General features: G+C 44.4%; 1 protein-coding gene across 2 annotated transcripts in view; it reads left to right on the top strand.

Moving 5' to 3' along the window:
* The window catches only part of dyrk1b (dual-specificity tyrosine-(Y)-phosphorylation regulated kinase 1B), a 61,134-nt gene extending 40,993 nt beyond the window's left edge, over positions 1 to 20,141 (top strand). For both annotated transcript variants that reach the window (XM_026183441.1, XM_026183440.1), the window contains exons 2-13: positions 5,466 to 5,632; positions 9,760 to 9,879; positions 10,966 to 11,154; positions 11,612 to 11,759; positions 12,231 to 12,380; positions 13,057 to 13,193; positions 13,869 to 14,015; positions 14,399 to 14,539; positions 16,048 to 16,168; positions 16,965 to 17,147; positions 17,840 to 17,943; positions 18,739 to 20,141. In XM_026183441.1, coding sequence (XP_026039226.1) covers positions 5,564 to 5,632; positions 9,760 to 9,879; positions 10,966 to 11,154; positions 11,612 to 11,759; positions 12,231 to 12,380; positions 13,057 to 13,193; positions 13,869 to 14,015; positions 14,399 to 14,539; positions 16,048 to 16,168; positions 16,965 to 17,147; positions 17,840 to 17,943; positions 18,739 to 19,254 — 2,025 coding nt within the window. In that variant the 5' untranslated portion in view covers positions 5,466 to 5,563 and the 3' untranslated portion in view covers positions 19,255 to 20,141. The remainder of the gene's footprint in view (positions 1 to 5,465; positions 5,633 to 9,759; positions 9,880 to 10,965; positions 11,155 to 11,611; positions 11,760 to 12,230; positions 12,381 to 13,056; positions 13,194 to 13,868; positions 14,016 to 14,398; positions 14,540 to 16,047; positions 16,169 to 16,964; positions 17,148 to 17,839; positions 17,944 to 18,738) is intronic.
* Positions 20,142 to 22,675: the final 2,534 nt, after the last annotated feature.

Below are 22,675 nucleotides of genomic sequence, written 5' to 3'. Positions count from 1 at the left end.
GCCCTTAGATACCAACAGCGAATCAGCTGAGAGAGAAAGAACGCGCTTCAACCAATGGCAGAACAGGCGCGAGGGGGGGGCCGAGTGAGGAAGTGCTGTGACTGCCTCTCAGTCTCTTAAAGAGACTGTGCAGGTTTCTCAGTACTAGGCAGATATTCTCTCTCTCTCCCTCCAGGAGTGTCATGTTTGTAAGCAGGCCAGGACCTGGACCACAACAGTCCCACACTGAATCACTGTTTCTACCTCATCACACAAGCAAGCACACGCAGTTCAGCACAGAGCTTCGAAGCTACTCGCAGCTTTCTAGGCCCTTCATCCAGCCGCACACCTCCGTTTACGTTCTCATTGAGCCATTTAGAAAACGATGAACAGAAGAGCTCTTCATATTGTGGATGGAAGGTGATAGTGGGGGCAAGCCTAGAATTGCAAGTTGTTTTTCCATGTTGACATGCTTGCCCTGATTAGAAATAGATATGGTGGATATACTTGAACCATGAAGCCATGAAATCTCTTTTACTTTGATGTAGTGAACGCTGGACTTTAAGCATGACTGCTGCTTTCCAAATTGTTGTTGTAAAGCGCTTTGAGTGCTCACATAGAGTAGAAAAGCACTAAATAAGAACCACTTGCCATTACCATGATGATCTAAACTGATGTTTGGCCTTTTCCATGAGGCCCACGATCAGCAGCTTTAGCTTTTCTGACCTGTATTCTCATCAGAGGATGGGCCAATCAACACTGGGCACCTCCACTAACAACATGTTGTTTCTTAAACTTAAACTAGTCAGCTCTCAGTACTTCCTGTGATTTGGAGTTAAAACTTTGCTTTCACCAGGTTCAGTTGAGTCTTAATCGTCTTCTAATATGCTAGCCACCTATCATCATTTCTGGTGCACTGCCTACTGTGTCTAATGCATCACAGTTTACACTTTGTAAAGAGGGATACAGATCCAGGCTCCATATTGAGATAAGTAATTCCAGTTGCATTCCCAAACAGTATTTCCATTTCTTACTTGCGGTAGCTTCCTATCACTGCACGCTTACTAGAGGAAGCAGTGCTTAAACAATGGAAAAAACACAAACTTTGTCCTAAACCTCTCATGTTTAACTGTTTTCAACTTTTTCTTTGGTCATTTTAGCCTTTTTGGCCAGGGTGAAGGGAGTATCTGCCATCAAACAAGAAGACAGCCGCATGTAGCTATGATGATGTTTGCTAGTTCACCTTACATGCATTAATGTAATAACGTGGTTAGCCTACTCAACGTAAATTACACACGAACAACATTAAGCTACTCACGCAGAGAAGAACGTCTGGTTACTACCGTTTATGTCAGAACCGGTGCCATCCCTACTTGTAAACGTTTGAGTTCATGGTAGCTCCTCTGTTTTTGTCGCTGGTGTGATTACATCACTGAAGTTTTCTGCTCCATTTTAGTTTCATCCCATTTTGTGTACCGAGTACTTTTTTCATTTGTATCTTAAGTAACAATATCGAATTATTATATTTAAGTAAATAAAATAAACACAGCAAAGGATGATTTTGACCATCAGTATTATTATATTCTCTTAAGTAAAAATCAGATGTTTTATACTCTACGTCAGATTCTGGCCAGTAGACCAGTGTTAGCTGTGCTGTCTGAATAATGAAGACAGTGCAGGGCAGAGCTTGACAACGCGGTCAAAATGCCTACTGTATGTAACGGATTTTTTCTAGTTTAGTTTAGTTTAGGTGTATCATTTAAAAGACGTGCCTGTGCTGAAGAGGATGGCAGCAGCTACATCTCTGTTGGTTTGGCCTCTCGTTGACCTGATGTGAACATTCTTGAATGGTTTCGACCTGATTATCTACAGAGCACCGTGTGGAGTTGCGTGTCACCTGAAGGAGGCAAAGACCCGAGAATTTCTCATTTGATCCCATTTTTAGTGACTCTGCGTAGTGAGCGGCCTTATTTTTAACCACATATCTAAATAACACTTTTCTATTTTGGTTTTGGTATTTGCCAGCTGGCAGAAGGGAGACATGTTGGAGCGCTTCTTATTGCGTCTCTCATCCTGAGAATAGTAAGAAGAGCAACCTTTATCACTCATCTCATTCTTGTGACTTAACTGGAGGAAGAAACATGGTCAGCAGCTGGGCCACTCCCTGTTTATTCTAAAACCGTCATTAATTATGTAAAAGGACCGGGAGTATTATAAGTCACACGTCCTGTTTTGGTAGCTAGTTGACTTACTGTGCTATGTTGAGTAGGTTCATGGCCGAGCTGAAGACACTTAAACTGTGATATTTAAATAAAAGGGTCGCTCAGCAAATGTATTTTTACCTGACCTTTCTATGAGGCTCACGGAGTCAGACACAAGACACAACGTCCTGATAGATCTATTGTTCTGATCGGGTGTTTGTATGAATTGAATTGTTGCTCTGGGTCTGAGCCTTAAATGCATAACTAGAAGGATGAACAGAAATGAAATGAATATGAAAATGGCACCAGTGCACTTGGTTTGCACTTGCTTGGCCAGAGAAGCAGACGTACTTTGCATACTGTTGGCAACACCTACAATAACTGTTCAAAAGGACTGATGCAACATGCAAAAGGTGTGCAGAAATTATTTATTATTATTAGGGAGAGAGATTGAGGGGGAAAGATGTGTAGCAGGTGACCAAGGACAGAAATGGAAAAGTCCAAAAAAGTTCAGAAGTGGGCTGAGAAGATGGACAGAGTGGACAGAGGAGCTGATGAATGTAGAAAATGGGGAAGCCAGGGCAGCTATGAAATGTGGAAAGGCGATTGGTCCAAATTGCATACCTGTGGAGGTGTTTGGGATAAATATTGCTTAACACAATCCTGGAGAGCGAGATATTTAAATAAAAGGTGGCAGTCTTCATGAACAACCATGATGTCCGGAGCTTTTAAGAAAAGAGGCGATGATCAGTGAGCAGCAGCATGGCTTGATGCTGAGAACTACAGATGTGATGTTTGCATTGGGAATATTAATGCAGAGCTATAGAAGAGGTCTGAAGGAGCTTCACTGTGTCTGTGTGAGGAACTGTTGTACTGCATGAGGAGTGGCAGAGAAGATTGTGAGGGTGGTGCAGGACATGTATGAGGACAGTGGTGAGGTGTGCAAAACGAGTGACATATGGGTTCGAGGTGGGGGTGGAATTACATCAGAGATCTCCTCTAAGCCTCTTCTAGTTTGCAGTGGTCATGGACTGGATGGACTGATGGTTTGTGCAGTGGGTATACTGGACAAAGGATGTTGAAGATAATGTTCGTTTGTGCTCCATTTCAAGAGCTCATTAGAACGTGTGCAGCGTTTCATGATGTGCACGCAAGGGAGGATCTTCCCTCGAACATGGCTTAAGTGACAACATTAGGCTTGTAGCTATTGACTGTTTCAGCAATCGAGTATTCCCATGTTTAACTGAGTAATTGGGTAAGAAATATTTTTGGTGCATGCCAGAGAACAAACTAAGCCATCGAGTCCGAGGAATCGTCTGTAGGCCTCCGAGACAGGATGGTGTGGAGGCACAGGTCTGAGGGTGGAGACAGCAACGCTGGAGCTCCCAGTGAGCACGGAGGGCTCCAGCTTTGTTACATGGAAGAAGTCTGAGCACTTCATTAGTCGTGGACGCCTGCAACGAGCTGGAGTTGAGTTTGTCATGCAGATAATCAAAGAACCCTGTAATGCAAGTAACAACATAATTGTAACTGTAATCTGATTACTAAATTTAATACAGTAAAACATTACATTACTGTGTTGCTGAAAAATGTAAAACAGCACTGTAACTGTGTTTTACCTGGGATCACGGTTTTGCTCACACAGCTGAAGAGACCATTTAAAATGGTTCTTTCCTCAGCTGTCTTTATGTGCACACACTGTCCAGCTTCGGGTTTTTTACATGCAGGTCTGTTAAGTATCAAACAAAACACTCTGGGAATGGTCAGGTGTAAGGACTGGACTAAGATGAGACCGTGTCCAGAGAAAGACCTTCAGAAAAGCTGGAGAACTATTTCTCAAGGCTACTTTAAAACAACAAGAACGTCGATATATAGAAATGACAGTCTCAGCCAAATATGGACTCTGACCATGAAGTAACACATGCAATCAGGAGAAAAGGCTGATTACGTGTGGAAAAGACCAATCTAGGGGTGTGGCAGATTATCCAGTTAGGTGGTTGCTTTAGCTATGCAGCAGCTGTAAACGAGGGCTGCAACTAACGATTATGTTGATAGTCAGCTAATCTGCCTAATTGTTCTTGGATCGGTCGATTAGTCAACTGTAACCTCCTGTTGTAGGCTGCCCCCCTGTAAATATCGCCCTGTTGTCTCATCCCACAGCAAATTAATTATTAGGTAATACAAATCAAAGCGTGAGTAGTACTTAAACAAAAGTAATGTGCAGATAGGAAACTATGGATGTTCTGTTCTTAAGTTCAAACTTCAACTTAAAAATTTAAATATAATTTTTTGTCCAGTTTCCAAAGTTCACAGATGATTCCGGTCGTGAATTCACAACTGCAGCGTTCCCAGCTGCTGATAACCATGTGTGAGATGACTTGGTGCATGAGCCTCTTTACAGGACAAACCCATCTGTACGCCTCCAGAAGGTGTAGTGTTCAACACCAATTAAATTGCTTAACTGATTATATATATAATTAATTAATGATATAGGCCGACCCACAGATTAACAAGCTAACGTGAGGTGGAAGAGGTTTGCTATTCAGAATCAAGCAGAGAAGAACAAAACCTCAGATGAAATGACCGTACACAAACATGAAGGTGTCAGCGTGAGCGTTCAGAGCTGATGCTCCAGCGTGCCGTGTTTAAATGCTCGTGCGCTGCAGCAGCGTGCACAGTCACGTAGTTTTTGGGAAATCCTTTTTCTTCCTCCTGTTTGGCGGTTCGCAGACGATACAGGCGATACTGCCCCACGGCTTCCTGTAGTGTAACTGCAGTCACAAAAACACATTCACCTGGTTTTAAGTATGACATCATAGATTATGGCGACGAATCGTAGCAGCCTACTGTAGACATAGTCTTGTGAGGTTTTTTCCACTGGTTCAGATACACGTCCTTGTCTGATGGTGTAAAGAGTTTCACACATAATATTTGGACTTGGTCCAGTTAGAAGCTTCTCTGTTGTGAGCTGTTCTCTGTGAAACTGCTGATTCGTCTTCTTTACTCAACCAAAAGGGAACACAAATATTAGCTTAGTAAAAACTAGCTGCTTGAAAGTTATTTTTCTGCAAAGGTAACTGAACATTGTGTTATATTAATATGATAAGAAAACAATATCAAGTCCACACGTCATAGTAGACGTGTGGGATGAAGGATGCAGTGTTGATGGTGATGAGCGTGGTGCATGGGCGTGCAGGAACAAAACAATAGTAGTTCTGATGTTCCCATAATGCAAACAAAGGTGTCGGGGTTCCCCTGTCTAATCATCTCTCTCTGTCTTCTTAGGTGTAAGCAGCTCAGGATGTCCGCCCACCTCCTCCTCCTCCTCCTCCTCCTCCTCCTCCTCCTCCACTGCCCAGGGCTTCTCCCTCGCTGAGCCAGCCATGACCAGCCAGCACTCACATACACACCCCTCCTTCAGCTCCATCCACTCCATGGCCGAGCAGCAGCAGGTACCACACGCAGCAGCAGTCCCACCACGCATGCCTGTGGGCCAGTGCCAGAGGGATGCATCAACATTTTGTATTCATTTTAGATGTTCAAACGTTGTTGCTTTGCAGAGCTACTGAACATGAAATGTCTGCGAGGTCATGAAGGTTTAATGACACGTGCTATTCAAAAGGATCCGTCCCTAAGCTGGACACTTCCTGAGGCACTGCCCCCACAGCCAAAGTCTGCGGTAGCTACTGTTACCATCAGCTGTGATGCGGGTACTCTGTGAAGATTTACAGTCACTCTGGGGTCAGCGTTGTATTCTGTAACTTTAAACATCTGGATCTGTTCCTCCTTTGCACATACTGCGAACTGCAGGGAGGAGGCAGGGCGTTCTCACCCACGATGTTCACAGTGGGGATGTGTATATATGCGGGTGTTACTGGGGTTATTAAAAAAATCATGTAGCAAATTGTAATGAAGAATTTCTGATGGATGCATAAAAGGAAGAGAACGTGTAGACTATGAGTTACTTAATAGTGGAAAGAGGGTGGGATTAAATAAGCTTATGCTTCCTCCGCCTTTTTAACATGTAAATTATTTATAATGATTCTTATTTTGTTTTCTTTGTCTCAGTTGTTATTGTCGTTATACTATTTTAACATGTTCAGAAATACATCTCCAACCAGGTTTCAGCAAAGTAAAGAGGAAAGCACGTAAACCTATTCATGCCTAACACTTACCCTACTGCTATATAAGAACCAGAACCATTCAAACTGAAAGTAGGTTAACCTTTAAGATAACACGACTACTCTAAATATCTCTAAATGTAACCAGGATTTTTCTAAGCTGACGAGAACGATTTCAGAGGCATTTTGAAGTTGATGATTAAAATATGTTTCCTGGCTCAGTGGGTCTCAGTTTTGAGATGTCTCCACTTTATGTGTTACAGATTCACCCAGTACAGCTAAAGTTAGAAGATAGACGTTTGCTTCGCGGTCACTGTAATCGATACTGACATTTGTATGCCAGGTCTCCACCCACATCTTATCCCTCAAAATGTGAACACTTAAGGTGTTTTCATAGCAAACAGCTACTGGGCATTGTGGGTCTTCTGTAAACTGAAGCGACAGCAGCAGCAGGGCACATCGTAATCATCTCCCGGCTGTCTCATACACAATTTGCTTCTGATCCTGATCTCAGGTCCTACCGGCCTGTATGCCAAAGGGCACTGCTGCTCTCCTCACACAGCTAAATAGAACAGACTGTAGTTTACATTAGTGAACAGTGGTAATGATATGAATAAATATCGCTAACTAGTATGAGCAAAGTTGGAGTCTGCAGTTGATCCAATAGTGGTTACTAACTGCTCGTGGATTCCTCAGGAAAGCTAATGCCATGGGTCAGAAACGAATAATGTTATACCTCATCTAGGAGAAAATGATGGGTTCATCTAGGGCTGTGCGATATGTCCAAAACCTCATATCCCGATATGAGACATCTATCGTCCGATAACGATATAAATCACAGAAATGTAACATTTTCTGTAAACTCTGTGAATCTCGGGCAGCTCGACCTGCGTGAAGTGTTTCCAGCTGTGCGTCATGTAGCTGAGTCGAGTTTTAACCGATGCATGAAACGATACATTTTTAGACATAAGTTGTAACGGCGCCGTTTCTTTGTGAGTATTTATTACACGGCGTGCTGCGGGGGAAAGCCTGTTCTAACGTTTGAGTCTAAGCTTTGTTTTTTAGCACCTGGCAGCTCTTTTTTACTTCTCATCCATAAATAATCTGCATCTTTCACGTGATTCGGTTTATTTTGAAAAGTCTCAACAGGATCTTGAGCTTTATTCTGAAAAGTGTATGTGGAAAATAAACATGCGGACACGCGATGGTGTTACCGTCATTGTTGCTAACCACAACACATAAAAAACAGGCGCTTGTCCGTCCGTGGTGTGGTTATATTAAATATAAGAGAAAGAGAGAACTTTAAGAAATTAATAATAACTACAGTGACCATCAGAACCATGAACAAATATTGCCGTAAACGGTTTATTTTGCGACACCACGAAACAAACGACAGCGTAAAATGAAACGACAGACGTTTTTATATCGTCATCCGATATATATGGTTATATCGAACAGCCCTAGATCCATCTGAACCAGCTACAGATGCTCACGATCCCAAACACAGAACCTGTTTGTGATGAGCACCTACGCATCAAACAAGTTAAAGTGCAGAAATGTCTTTCAGCACACATTCATGAGTGTGGGGCTCAGTCGACCGAGCCGTAGCTCTGTAATGTGTGCAACAAACCTGCAGCAGCTTGTAGTTCTCTGGTCAGAGGTTGCCACAACAACTTGTCCAAGGTATTGATGGTACCCGGTATTTTAAAAACAAAAGCATATAGAGTTTCTTTGATGCTGCCATGTAGCAACCACCAAGCTAACAGCCACATCTCAGCTGTGTAACCACATGAAAACTACAAGAGGTAACAATACTGTGATTTTCCCAAATGTTGTTGTAGGTAATGTTTTTCCAGCTGTTGCCCAAGCTGTTGTTGGTCTGCGACCTTAGCTCTTTGCTGCTGCTTCCAAACTGGAAAGAGCAACAAATTGTGCTCCAGTCTGTAAAGAACTTCCATTCCACTCAAATGGTGATGTCACAGTCCCAAGCTCTTCCACATATTAGAGCCTGACGTTATCTTTTTGTAAGTGTACCAGCATTGGAATTTATAAAGAAGCAATCAAGCGACGTGGCTACCCTAATGTGGCTCTTCTGGCCTCAGTGTGACTTTCAGCAGGTACTAAGGCTAGGATGAGCAGTGTTGGTTCTAATGCGTTACAAAGTAACAAAGGTTCTTGGGTGATCTGCACTCGGGTGGATAGAAGAAACATCAAAGATGCTTTTTTTCTTCCTGCACGCTCCTGTTAAAGGTCAGCTGATTTCAGTTCATGTACAGTGGGAGGAAAATGGTGGAGCAGTCTACAGCAGATTGCTTTTATTACACTAAAGGACGCCAGCGCTATGGTAAAGTGCAAGCTGCACTGTGCTGCTAACACAACTTCAGCTCTCTGCAAACATCTGCACAGACCTCATGCTAACGCTAGGCTAGCCAAGAACCCAGAGTGACGTTAAAGCTGAGTGTTTGCAAACTTCTGATCTTCAACAGGTGACAAACAAATGAGCAGTCAGGCTACCTGTGCATGTTTCGAAAGTAGAAGCTCTGTGGCGATCACTTGCATTACATTTAAGAAAAGTAACAAATAATGTGTAATAGATTCCTTTTTTGACTAACGAACACCAACAGGCTGGGTTTACCAGCTGAGCTGTGTTCCAAGCCTCGATATAGTCCTGACCTCTGGGTCACTAACCAGAACTAGTCTCATTTCTACAGGTACTGGCTGGACACTTGCTTAGAGAGCTCAGACACCTCAGAGGGGCTCAAAATATGAGTTGTTACACCTCTAATTAGTAAAGGAGCAGGTTTAGGTGGTTCAGCTGTGTGACCTTCTCTCTGCCTCCTATGTGAGGTGATTCAGTCATTGCTTCCCAAACCCAGACGAGCAGCAGAAGACAGATAAAAACTAAAAAGCAAGAAAAGATGAGACTAACTCCCTTCAACTGTGTTATGAGTGTTGCTGTTGCATAGTTTGTCCACCAGAGGGCACTTTGCAGTTTCCCTGCAACAACACTTGATCCAAGCAGAACATCAGTCAGTAATCCTCCTCTTTCTGTTTCTGAGGTGAGGAATCTGTCAAAAAAAGGACCAAGTATTAAAATCTTAATTTAAAAATCCTCAGTCAGTCAGATTCTGTTACCTGACCTTTTAAGAAACTGGCCTGTATGTGAATAAAAAACGAGTGTGTGCTTTGCCTGATGGTCTGTGCTCCCCTCAGACTACCAGCAACTTAGTTTGTATTGAGTTGTTTTTTGTTAAAAGTTGGTGCAGTGGAACAACTTATCATGTATTAGTTGTAATAGCAAACTAATACAGTTGGTACAAACTGCAAAGGTTATTGATGTGCACTCACACAGAATGAACACATTTGTTTTTAGTGTGAAGCTGTCCTGATACACACATGAGGAACATCTCCTGCATCAAACCTGAGACGAGTTTGTGAAACGTTGTTGTTCTCTGTAGGTGCTGTCTGATATGACCATACTCCAGCGGAGAATTCCCCCTAGTTTCAGAGACCCTGCCAGCGCTCCATTGAGAAAACTCTCTGTTGACCTCATCAAAACTTATAAGCACATCAATGAGGTATGAAACAGTAACATTACACACACACCCTTTTATTTTGTACTTTAAATTGTGTCGCCATGATTTCCTGGAGACTTACTGTAAACCTTACATGTGATTTACCTAAAAATGGAAAATGTAACTGTCTAAACAGATTCTGGTCCCACTGCATTTGTAAAAGCTGGACCACACACACAGTCACAGTCCAAAAGTTCAGAGGACATCACCTTAAATTTCCTGGAGACTGACTGTAAAGAGATTGCTATCTTGGCTAACCAACCGGAGGGATAGATGCAGCTATACCAAGTGATAGCAGCATCACAAGAAGGTTGAGAAATGCCAACAGCTGGGTGAGGATCGCAGGAAGACGTGGAAGATGATGGCAACAGTGGTGCCTGTGGTAACTGGACCACTGACCCCCAAACTGGGCCAGTGGCTTCACCAGATTCCAAGAAACGACATCTGAGATCTCTGTCCAGAAGAGTGCAGACCTCGAAACAGAACAAGCTTTTATAGCAAGGAAACAAAATATTCTCTGAAGCAAGGAAACCCTCAGCAGCGCTGATCTATAGTTTTTCATCCATGAAATGGGCCGATCGTGGCTCAAGAGTTGGGTGTTCGTCTTGTAATCGGAAGGTTGCCGGTTCGAGCCCCAGCTTGGACAGTCTCGGTCGTGGTGTCCCTGGGCAAGACACTTCACCTACCGCCTACTGGTGCTGGCCAGAGGGGCCGATGGTGCGATATGGCAGCCTCACTTCTGTCAGTCTGCCCCAGGGCAGCTGTGGCTACAACCATAGCTGCCTCCACCAGTGTGTGAATGTGAGAGTGAATGAATAGTGGCATTGTAAAGCGCTTTGAGGGTCTCGAAAAGCAATGCAATCCATTATTATTATTATTATACTTGTGCGCCACAGGTCATTGATGTGAACGTCATTTTTTGCACTGAAATCCAGCATCCACTTAAGAGACGGCTAATCTAGGCAGTTCTGCTGTTACACCCCGAGAAGAACAGAGCAGTAACAGCTGGTTGCTGGTGCACAGGTTATTTGGGTTTGTTGCTTTCAGATGTACTGTGAAGCAGAGCCTGAGCTGTGTTTGTGTCCACAGGTGTACTATACTAAGAAGAAGCGGCGGGCCCAGCAGGTCCCTCCTGAGGACAGCAGCACGAAGAAGGAGAGAAAAATCTATAACGATGGCTATGACGATGACAATTATGACTACATTGTGAAAAATGGAGAAAAGTGGCTGGACCGCTATGAGATAGACTCACTGATTGGGAAAGGCTCTTTCGGACAGGTGAGGTCTCCACAAGAAACATTCTCCACTTCTGTTACTACTGCGGACGCAAAGTCCAAAATGTCTGAACTAAAGTTATTTGACGGCTTCTGCCGTTAGTGAAATTTGGCCGTGTCTCTGTGAAAAGTTGAAAGTAAACTCTGTGTGAAGGATTAGTAAAAGCTGTCATGTACAGAGCTAAAGCGTCGGTATGGCTAACCCAGCGACAGCCAGCAGCACATCTGAAGGTCACTGATTACAGCAAACAAACCAACGTGCTCTTACAGGGAGCTGCACTCAGTAATTGTAATCAGTAGATTGCGTTACATTAAGAAATCAAAGGCAAAGCCATTGTTGTTATGACACAGGCTACATGTATTGTGTACATGACAGGACAAAGTCAGACAGGAAGTGTTTGGCTGTCCTTGAACTGAGTGATTCACTACCTGTGATGTAACATGTGTTCATGTGTCCACAGGTGGTGAAGGCCTACGACCACCATGAGCAGGAGTGGGTTGCCATTAAGATCATTAAGAACAAAAAGGCTTTTTTGAACCAGGCACAGATAGAACTACGCCTGCTGGAGCTCATGAACAAGCACGACACTGAGATGAAATATTACATAGGTAAGATACACACTCTGTACACTGCTGTACAACACAGCTTCTCTTGGTTCATTACAGACGCACAGGGGGCCCTTTACTACATTTATTCTCTGTGCACACACATCTGTTAGTGTGCACACGCACTGTTGCTAACACTGGCTGCTGAACAGCAGAAATCAAACATGCGAGGTATTTAGAGTGTGCGCTCTCCTATCATGCTGAGGCTGTTTAAGTACAAAGATCTGTCTATGCAAGCACTTACTACCTGCATTTGAAATGACAAATAACAAATAACAAATCTGTCCCGTTAATGTTGACATAGATGGGAATGACGAATAATCAAAAAACATATTAAATATTTCACCTCACCTTTGACACCTGAAACTGAAACGTCTCAAAACTGTGGTATTTTTAAACGATTCAGTGGATTAACTTTTCCCCATGTCTCCCATTTGTCTCTTTGTGTCTGTCTGTCAATCTGTCTCTGTGCAGTCCACCTGAAGCGTCACTTTATGTTTAGGAACCATCTCTGTTTGGTGTTTGAGTTGTTGAGCTACAACCTGTACGATCTGCTGAGGAACACCAATTTCAGAGGAGTTTCCCTCAACCTCACCAGGAAATTTGCACAGCAGCTCTGTACAGGTGGGTGCATAGAGACGACATGCAGCTGCAACACTGTGGCTGAGCGTTTGTACTTGTGATTCCACAAAAGGTGCTGGAAGCATGTGTGATAGTCGTGCTCTGTAGTTACGCTTAAACAAAGCGCTGACCGTGAACGACTGAGCCAATCACGGCGAGCGTTTTAAAACTGAGCACACAGCTGGCACCACAAAGTAACAATAACACATTTGAATAAATGGTTGTAAATGTGGTGTGGTTGGGCAGCACGGCGGTGACTAGCCTCACAAGGAGACGGTCCTCAGTTCGATTCCACTGTGTGGAGTTTGCACGTTCTGGCGTGTTCTCTCCGGTGCTCCGGCTTCCCCCCACAGTCCAAAGCAGTTAGTGGGGTTGGGTTAGTGGCCTAACCCTGCAGCCTCTCTCATCCAAGGTTCACACCTTCAGCTCTTAAGGATGGAAACAGCAATCCCTGCTACTATTTACATGTTTATCAGGGAATAAAAAGATGTTAAACAGTTCAGTTATTCATGTGTAGTGAGGCAGGTGTCTGAATACATTTACTGATCGATATGTAAACACTGGTAATAATTCTAGAAATGTGCAGTAAATGCAGGTTTAATGCTGATGATGTGCACTTATTTAGACTATACTTCAGTTTGCATAATATTGTTGACACATGTTGGTGTTTTGTCTACAGCACTATTATTCCTGGCCACTCCGGAGCTGTCAATCATCCACTGCGACCTGAAACCAGAGAACATACTGCTGTGTAACCCCAAGAGATCAGCCATCAAAATAGTTGATTTTGGATCCTCCTGCCAGCTTGGACAGAGAGTGAGCACACTTACTCCAGATATGATTCTTTATAAACGCTGCTCACCTACTAGGATCACTCCCCGTTACTCACAACGTTCACATTTGGAAAATATACCAAGTAGCGTGGCTTGCACGATGGCAGAATAATTAGGACTGTTGGCTCATGATAAGAGGTTTCCTAGTTTTTGTGTGGGTTTCCTCCCACTGCCCAAAGACAGGTTAGGTTAGCTTTAGTGGGAATGGAGAAGAGACACAGCTGTCATCATCTCATCGGCATGAATGTCATGGGAACTTTGGGCTTTTTAAAAATTTTACTGTCCTTTTTCCGTGATGGAATAATTGTACAATACTGCAGCTTGGACAACAAAACTGAGCGCACACGTTTGATCCACACAAGGCTCAAACGTTTACATGCAGGGACAAAAATAAACAGATCCATTTAAATCTTTAAGAAGTGCTACTCTACACTGTCTTCTTGCTAATCATGAACAGCAGTTAGCTTCTCTCTGTGTTGTGGGAAAAAGTTACCATGACATTCATGCCTGCTCTGACCACAACCCTTGATAATGTGCTTAAAGTGTATAGAATAAAGCAAGGTATGAATGTGTGGTCAAATGTGATTGCATGTGTTCAGTTAAATAGCTACACTGTCAAGTCTTGGTGTCAGATTGCTAAACTCCACTTCCTTCTTAGATCTATCAGTACATCCAGAGCAGGTTTTACCGCTCTCCCGAGGTTCTGTTGGGAATGCCGTATGACCTGGCTATCGACATGTGGTCTCTGGGATGCATCCTAGTGGAGATGCACACAGGGGAACCTCTCTTCAGCGGCTCCAATGAGGTAACAGCAACACCAGCGTGAACACACGTGTCGGGTAGTGTCGGGCTTGAATCGGGGATGTCCTTCATCCGTGCTCAGTGTTTTATGCTACATCCATTTAGATGTGTTAAGAAGCTAGCGTAGAGAGGCCGCGTTGTAGACACGGTTGTTACGATGACAGAAAGTCTGTCTCTTCCAGTCTACTCTTAGTTCCTTTGAGATTGTACTGAGAAGCATGAATTTGAAGACCGCATGTGTTTGCAACAGCATGTCTGTGGTATGCTCTTACTTTGGTCCACATTAAGAGTGTGTGTGTGTGTGTGTGTGTGTGTGTGTGTGTGTGTGTGTGTGTGTGTGTGTGTGTGTGTGTGTGTGTGTGTGTGTGTGTGTGTGTGTGTGTGTAGGTTGACCAGATGAATAAAATTGTGGAGGTTCTGGGAGTTCCACCCAGCCACATGCTGGATGCAGCTCCTAAAGCCAGGAAGTATTTTGACAAGCTGTCAGATGGTCTGTGGACGGTGAAGAAGAACAAGGATGTCAAGAAGGTAAAGTTTGCTTCTGTTTTGACTTCACATGTGGAAAATTTTTAACTTGTGTGTTTAGTTCAGTTCACTTTCCAAGTGTTGACTAACACAGGATATCCAGGTGGACTCATCCTTCTACTCTACCTGAGCGCTCGAAGCACTTAAGCAACTTGCCTCATTCACCCGTTTTTCCGTTCAAGTCCTTTCTGTCGTCCTGCTGTCACACACACGTTCATACTGCAGTGGGTTAGTATCTAGCCCAAGGTTATTTGGCATACAGAGCGGAGCAGCCAGGAATCAAACCACCAACCTTCCAGTTGGTAGATGATTCATAGATGACCTGCTCTACCTGCTGAGCTATGGTGAAGATAACCTGCTGAAGTTCAAGCTGAGCATCAGACTGGGGAAGACATGTGACTCTAAACACGCCATGGCTTCTGGTGTGTTCTGTTTCTACCTGAGGATCCACGGGGTGTTCTTCTCTAACCATCAGGTTTACCTGAAAAAGAGAAAATGTGCAGTGAGCAGCAGCTCTGAAAATGCTTTCTTAATGCCAGATATGAGAGGATAATGAGGAAGGCGACAGTGACTATAAATAACACAACACCTGTTACGACGAAGCTATAACAGGGGCAGGAGAGTGTTTCTGAGTGCTCACACTTGGAATCATGAAGCAGACGAGCTGCAGCAGCAGAACCACACTGACAAGAGAAAATGGAAAATGTTTCATCACCTCGGTTTTTGCTGTGACACGTGGATGGTCGGGTGTAAACATAACATCACCCTTCCTTGTATCAACAATTGAGGCTGGTGGTGGTTTAATGGGTGCAGAATATTTTCTTGGTGCACTTTGTATCGACTCAGTACCACAACGACACCACACGGTACCTGAGATTAGTGCTGACTATGTCCATCCCTTTATCATCACATTATAGCCATCGCCTGATGCCTGTCACAAAGCTCACAGCCTCTCAGGCTGGGTTCTTGAATGCCACCGTCAGTTCACGGTACTCAAAGGGCCTCCACATGGTCCAGATCACAAACTAATACAGCACTTCTGGGAGGTGGTGTAACTGGAGGATTGCTTCATGAATACACAGCCATCGATGAGACACTGCTATGGATCAGAATCACTGAGGCATGTTTCCAGCACCTCGTTGAATCTGTGCCATTAAAAATTAAGACAAAAACAGGCCCAACCCAGTACAAAGTGCAAAGCACCGAACAAGCTGAGGACTCCTCACAGGCTTTCTGTGAAGAAGGATTCATAGATTTTATCCACCATGGAGGACCTTTGTTTCCTGCAGTTTCAGCTTTAAGCCTGGACTATTGTGTCTCCAAGACGACAGAGTTTGGGAAACGGAGCTAAATGAATGAAGTTTTCTTTCATTAGAATACGAGTCTCAGTGTTAACCTCAGTTTTGTGTCCTGAGCAAAGTGTTGAAGAACAGCGTGCCTTCATGTTGTTATTGGAACTTCACAGACTTTCCTTAATAGTCATAGCGTGTGTGTGTTTTTGTGTTTTCCAGGAGTATAAGCCCCCAGCCACACGGCGTCTACATGAGATTTTGGGTGTTGAGACCGGGGGTCCAGGGGGCCGGCGAGCAGGAGAGCCAGGACACGCCCCTTGTGACTACCTAAAGTTTAAAGGTAGGCATTTGCATGATTACTGCAGGACTGAGCATTAATATTCATGTAAACAAGTTCATGGAGGTGGAAACAACAAACACAGAGAGGGTGAAATATAAATGAGTGATTAAAGTTGTGTAAATTATTCTCGCAGTAAATGTCCTCCTGAGGTGTCTCTTCTAATGTGATGTGTATAGATGAAATCTATATTCATTTGTAAGCATAGCGTAAATAGTAGCAGCATGTAGGCCAGTGCGCAGCCGTCAAAGGTGGAGGACTCGGCACTTTGTCCCTGGTTGGTCAAAATGGCTGTGGAAATATAAAAGCCTCCTTGTGGAGGGGAAGGAGCCTGAGCTGTTGAGTGAGGTACCAGAAAGCTATAGCTGGGCTCACCTCAGGGCACAGCCTGCATTCTGGAAGCACTGTCCCGGAGATGGGGCTGGATTCTGCTCATCGGTAAGAGTCAGGGGTCGGTATACTTGTGTCCTCCCAGTTCGCTGCACTGGGGTTTCCCCAGTGGACAAAAGGGTTGCTTCCCCACACCTTTGGCTCATGGAGTGGGTCCTGGCTATCATTCTCTGTTAAGTGTGAAAGCAAAGCTGTCAGTTTAGTGTTTGGTTTATGTTCCTACCCTTGTCTTTGGCCTGTGGGAGTTGACTGAAAGGATGTGGTCGTGGATTAAAGCGCTGAACCTCTATGTGGAGTTAGCATGAGGAGCAGATATCAAGTGAGGGCGAGGGACACAAGAAACATCACGGGGTTGACACTACAATTGTAGCTGGCCACCATCATTATGTCAGTGTTTGTCCTCTTCCAGACCTGATCCTGCGCATGCTGGACTACGACCCTAAAAGCCGCATCACGCCATTCTACGCCCTGCAGCACAATTTCTTCAAGAAAACAACAGATGAAGGAACCAATACTAGTTCATCTACATCCACCTCTCCTGCCATGGACCACTCTCATTCTGCCTCCACTACTAGCTCTGTTTCTAGCTCTGGTAATGTAGACTCTTCTCTTTCTGCACCAGCTTTCCTTGAACTTTTTCCCGTATCTGTTAGAATGAGGAATATGTCATCCTTGTCACAGGTCCAAAGAAATGGTAGCAGTTTAGATTTCATCCCTAAAATGTCTCAAGCAGGATTTTGTTAGGGTCAAGTAGACCGGGGCAGGAGTGTAGTGAAACAGCTGAGAGGATGCTGTTTGCTGGGCGTGTGTGAGATGCTTATTAGTGCTTCATAATACAGATTTGATGTGACCCAGTGATATTCAGTGGAGGGTCTATGTACTTAAACACTGCAGCACGGTCACCCTCCCTGTCAGCACATTACTTTATTTCTCAGTCAGGTTTTCATAGTTTTCTTGATGAACATGAAAGTGAGGAGACGGGCGAGTTCGTTCTCGGTGACAGGAAAAGCAGATCCACTCTTTAGTCTTCTTCAGCGTCGCGCAAACACGCTACGAGTCAGAGCTGAACGCCCAGCGTTCGTGGCGGGGTACATACCCGACAGAGGCGCGGGACCTTCTAACCACCCTACTGAAGCCACGCCCCTCCTCTTCTTCTTTTTTGTAAATGTCTTTCTTTTAGTTCACACAGAATGAATGCATTATGGCTTGTTTTAGCTAAAAGTATATCCATGAAGTAAAGCTGTGCTCAAGTGTGAATTTAATGTTGGTGTCAATTATTTCCAGGTGGCTCCAGTGGTTCTTCCAATGACAACCGCAACTACCGCTACAGTAATCGTTACTACAACTCTGCTGTTACACATTCAGACTATGAGATGACCAGCCCTCAGGTACCACTGTCACTGTTTGCATACACAATAACAGAGAATTATTGAGACGGTATGAGGACCTTTGCATCAGTCACTCGCTGCTGCAGGAATGTTTATCCCGGGTCAGATTACTTTAGCAGCTTCATTCCTGTTGGCAGTGATGAAATATTTTGGCCACACTAGTTTTTTCTGACCCTAATCCTTTTTGAGTAGTTTTATTTTGAAAATCTGCATATTGACTTTAAAAATTGTGAAAGACAACAGTATAAGCATAGCAAACTCTTCACTTCCATCCATGAAAACCAGTATTCATCATGATATATTTGTCCTTAAACGCTCGTCCTCCAGCCTGTTTGTAAAGGACTTCTCTGTAACCTGGAACTGAACCATCCAAATCTTACTGAGTTCCCATAATATTCATCAAATAAGCCTCTTTTCCAGTAGCACCTGCTGGGCACCATCTGACTCAACTCTGCTCTTGGTTTCAATTGTTAAGCACCACCTGAGTGTGGGTGGGGTTGTTAAAGCAAAGCAGCCTGAAAGTGCCGTGATGTCATGCTGTCGTCAGCCGCCGGGCACAAAAACGTCGGAGCGCGCCGTCTTTGTGGTTGCATGTAGCCGACCAGTCCACTGATTGGTCGCTTCCTGGCCAATCAGTGGCATTTAGTCATCTCTACACGGCCCGATGGGAACCCTGGCCGAGTAGCTTAAACAAGTGTCTGAGTTGAGTCGGTGCTTGTGGAAAAGAGATGGTGCTGTCACTGGTCCCATTATAATCCCAACCCACTGACCGTGTCTCTCTTCTTTTCCATCTAGGCTCCCTCACAGCAGCAGATGAGAATGTGGCCAGGCAGTGATGGCGGAGGTGGGGGTCAGGATCCAGGATACACCCAGTTGCTGCTCCATAAGCCAGCTGCCTCCCAACAACACCAGCGCCACTTCTTGGACCCGCCCCACCACCCACACCCAACTTACTCCCACCATGGGAATGGTGGCCGTGGCCTGAGGCAGGGTGGACAGACAGGCATCGGCGGAGGGGGGGGCCCACAGGGATCCTCGCCCCAGATGAGTGACAGCATGGATGTGAGTGTATCCCTGGGGCTGCACCACCTGGGGGCGGTGTCTTCCATGGAGGCCTCTCAGTTTGGCTCTGCATCTCTGCCCCTCGCTCTGCCAATCGGACTGTCTGCCTTCCGGACTCGGACGGCTCCCACCGCCCCAGGGCCACAAGCCCAGCCCCCTGAAGACTACTACCCTGCCTCCAACAACAATAACCCCACTGGGGGAGGCAGAGGGAGGCCGGACTCAGACGAGGGGCCAGCCAACTCTTGATAAAACCTGAACCATGCCCTAAAGCCATACAATTTTAACTACAACTACTACAACTACACACATACAGCCAGAGTTCAGAGACAAAGAGGTGAACTTTGTGCTGAAGGAGACTTTGTACTGCATGAGAGGAGGAGGAAGAAGGAGGAGGATGCTGGGAAACTCCTTTTTCCTGTTTTAGTTTGTCTTTGTCGCGCCTGTAACTGGAAAGGAATGATTGTGACCAGTTTGTTTTTATTAATTTTAGTGTTGATTAATATCATTTGATTTTTCTCGGGTTTGAGGAGTTGTGTGTTCTGTGTGGTTGTTGTTTGAGTCTGGAGAGGAGGAGGAGGAGGATGAAGGGGAAAGAGAGAGAAGTTTTTGCATTTTATTCCATAAAGTAGCTGTAAGCTGAAGGAGGGCTCGTGCTCGCATTGGTCTGTTCATGTTTGCACACGTGCATGTGTGTTTGTAAGATATGAGATCAGATTTGTAGCAGGCCCCCCCTCGCTGGTCTGGACGGACGGTGTCTATTGATCAGTCTGACACGTCGAAGTCAGGTCACAGTTGAAGTGAAAAGGACCCATTTTGAAAGTAGGTGTAAATGCAGGCAGGAGGCTATACATACATACATATATATATAATATGCATATGTATGTGTATATATATGTACTGCTACACGAAGAAGACGGGGCGATTTGAAAGGTTGTGGTTGAGGACTGGCGGATTCTCTCTCGTTTTTCTTTGCGTTTGTTCTTCCTCTGATGTTCTTTGGTCGCAGCAGCACGGACAGCGAGAGGGAGACGGAGGGAGGAGGTGGTCACGGGACACTGATGCCTTGCTGACACTCACAGGGATCTCCTCCTCCTCCTTCTCTGCCTCACGCTCTCCCTGCTTTCCTCTTCCTCTCCTTCTCCTGTTGTGTTTCTCCTCCAGACAGCTCCTCCTCTCTGTGCTGCTAATCACCATGACAACTGGTCCGGATTGCTGCTAAAGATCCAACACAGATCAATAAAAAAAGAAAAAGAAATAGAAACAGAAATTTAAAAGAAACTTTTTAACCCTTCTGCTTAAGAGAAAAGGATAAAGTAAGAACCACTGCATCTCAATGTATTTATTACTATTTAACAAGAAAAAAACAAACTGAAAGTAACCCTTTTTTCTGCTCTTCTTTGTTTGGTTGCCTTCTTTCTGCAGGTGAGCTCTGATTGGCTATTGTAACAGTGACAGTAACTGGTGACATGGGAATGCCACTGGTTGTGGGGCTGGGTGGAGGGTAAGGGTTGGGGCAAAATAAAGTTGGATATATAATAAGAATAAAGAGTATACTTTTGCACACCAAAGTCAAACAAACATCAGCTTTCTGCTTTTCTTCCTCCTGATCTGATCGTCGCGCCCTGTCAGGTTGAATGCTGCACTTCTCATTTTCCGTCCTTGCTCCTCGTACAGCCACCACACTTTCTGTGTGGATATCCACTGAATTAATGAAACATGTCATCATAACAGCTGTTACACATGAAACAGGCTACAATAAGGTTTTTGTCTTAATTAAAGGCGTGAGAATGAGCTGTGGTACACTTGTAGTTGTTAGCTCGGTGCTAATACCACCACAAACTAAATAGGAGAAAGGAACTGGGCATCAGGAGACTTCCTACTGAATGTCAACCACTGCCTGATCACTGACCTTACAAAGGTGAGTTGTGTGTTGTTCTTTGAACTTGTTGAGTTGTAGCTACGCGCTGGCTCTGATGTCTGCAGCACCCTGCACTTATGAAGGTCATTGCCAAAGAAACTGGATGTACAGTATGTTGGCCCTGCAAGTAATGGATCTGTTGTGATGACCTGATGGAAAGAAGCAGCCGCACTTCTGAGTAAGAAGCTCGCCCGACTCATTCGTAGGTTAGGACTTGGGAACAAAGATTCTGTAGATCGCGCTGCTGGGCTGAGCGATTTCCTCAACTGACTTTAAATCTTACAGACGTGCCTCCTTCCCTGAATGGAGATTTTCAGCTGTGAGTGAAAGAGAGCAAACACTCTGCAGAAAAGGTTCATCATCAAAGCAGACGCTTTTCCAAGTCTGATATTTAGGAATCTGCTGGAAGCTTTTTTTAAATTGACAGTTCTTCAAGAGTACTGTCGATTAAAGAGCAAAATACTCAGTTTTGCTCTACAAGGGCCTGATATCCACTTACAAGGACGTGCTGCTACTGTTGTATCAAAACTTTAAACAAAGGTAAAAAAAAAAATACATTCATCAGGCCCCAATGTGCCCGAATATCAAAGAGGAATTAAAAATGCTGCTGTGGAAAGGTTCGGGTCTCAGGAGGTTGAGTATCTCGGGGTCTAGCTCATGAGTGATGGGAGAAGGGAGCGAGAGATCGACAGTCGGATTGGTGCTGCGGATGCTGTTGTTGTGGTGACGAGAGAGCTGAGTGTAAAAGCAAAGCTCTCAATTTACCTGTGGATCTAATTCGTCCCTCACCTGTTGTCACGAGCTTTGGGTAGTAACCAAAAGAACGAGATTGTTCCGGGCATGTCCCACCGGGAGGAGGCCCCGGGGCAGACCCAGGACACGCTGGAGGGATTATATATCTCAGCTGGCCTGGGAACTTCTTGGTGATCCCCTGGAGAAGCTGGGGATGTGGCTGGGGGTCTGGGCTTCTCTGCCTAGGCTGCTGCCCCTGCAACCTGGCCCCAGATAAGCAGAAAAGATGGAAGGATGTACTGACAGGACTTTGTGCTGTTGAAATTTGAGATCTCGAAGTTAAAAGACACAGCTGGCCAAAAGGCATTAAGTTAAACTTTAGCATGATTGGATTGCTGATGTTTGAAGAGGCAAACAGGAGGCTGATAATATCGTGCATATTAATTTATTTAAGAAGTGACAATATTCTTTAAAAAATGTGACTTTATTCAGAGGTTCATCATCACATTGACAGGCGTACAGTGATAAAGCTCAGCCTTCAGCGTGTATATGACCACTCTGGTTCACCCGTCGGCTTTTACAGGGAATCATGCTTGTGTGGTGCTTTGAGCGCTTTCTTCTTTCACGCTGCGCTCACCTGCACACTCATACCAGCACTTTTTAGCTAACATTCAAACAAACAAAATGGAGGTTGTACCCTTTATATACTACGACTGTCAGATGATTGGTTTAAAAGAATCACATGTCAACCTGTGCTTTTAAGATTATGGTTAACAACAGTTTTAAATCTTAAAACAGGTGTTTACAGTAAGTTTTGTCTTTTTGTGAAAGTTTTAAAAGCTTGTTTACAAAAACAAAACGTGACGAATGCTGAAATCCAACAGTGTCTCTGAGAAAGCAGCCTAGTTAAACTGCCTGCATGGCTTAAGGAGACGATTGCTTTCATTTTGATGTTATTCACTGGGTTATTTTTTATAGCTCTCTACATCAAAAGCGATTATTAATGTGCTACTTAGT

This window comes from Astatotilapia calliptera, chromosome 11 (genome assembly GCF_900246225.1).
Source record: "Astatotilapia calliptera chromosome 11, fAstCal1.2, whole genome shotgun sequence".
NCBI lineage: Eukaryota > Metazoa > Chordata > Actinopteri > Cichliformes > Cichlidae > Astatotilapia > Astatotilapia calliptera.
This window is presented reverse-complemented; position numbering and strand designations above follow the sequence as displayed.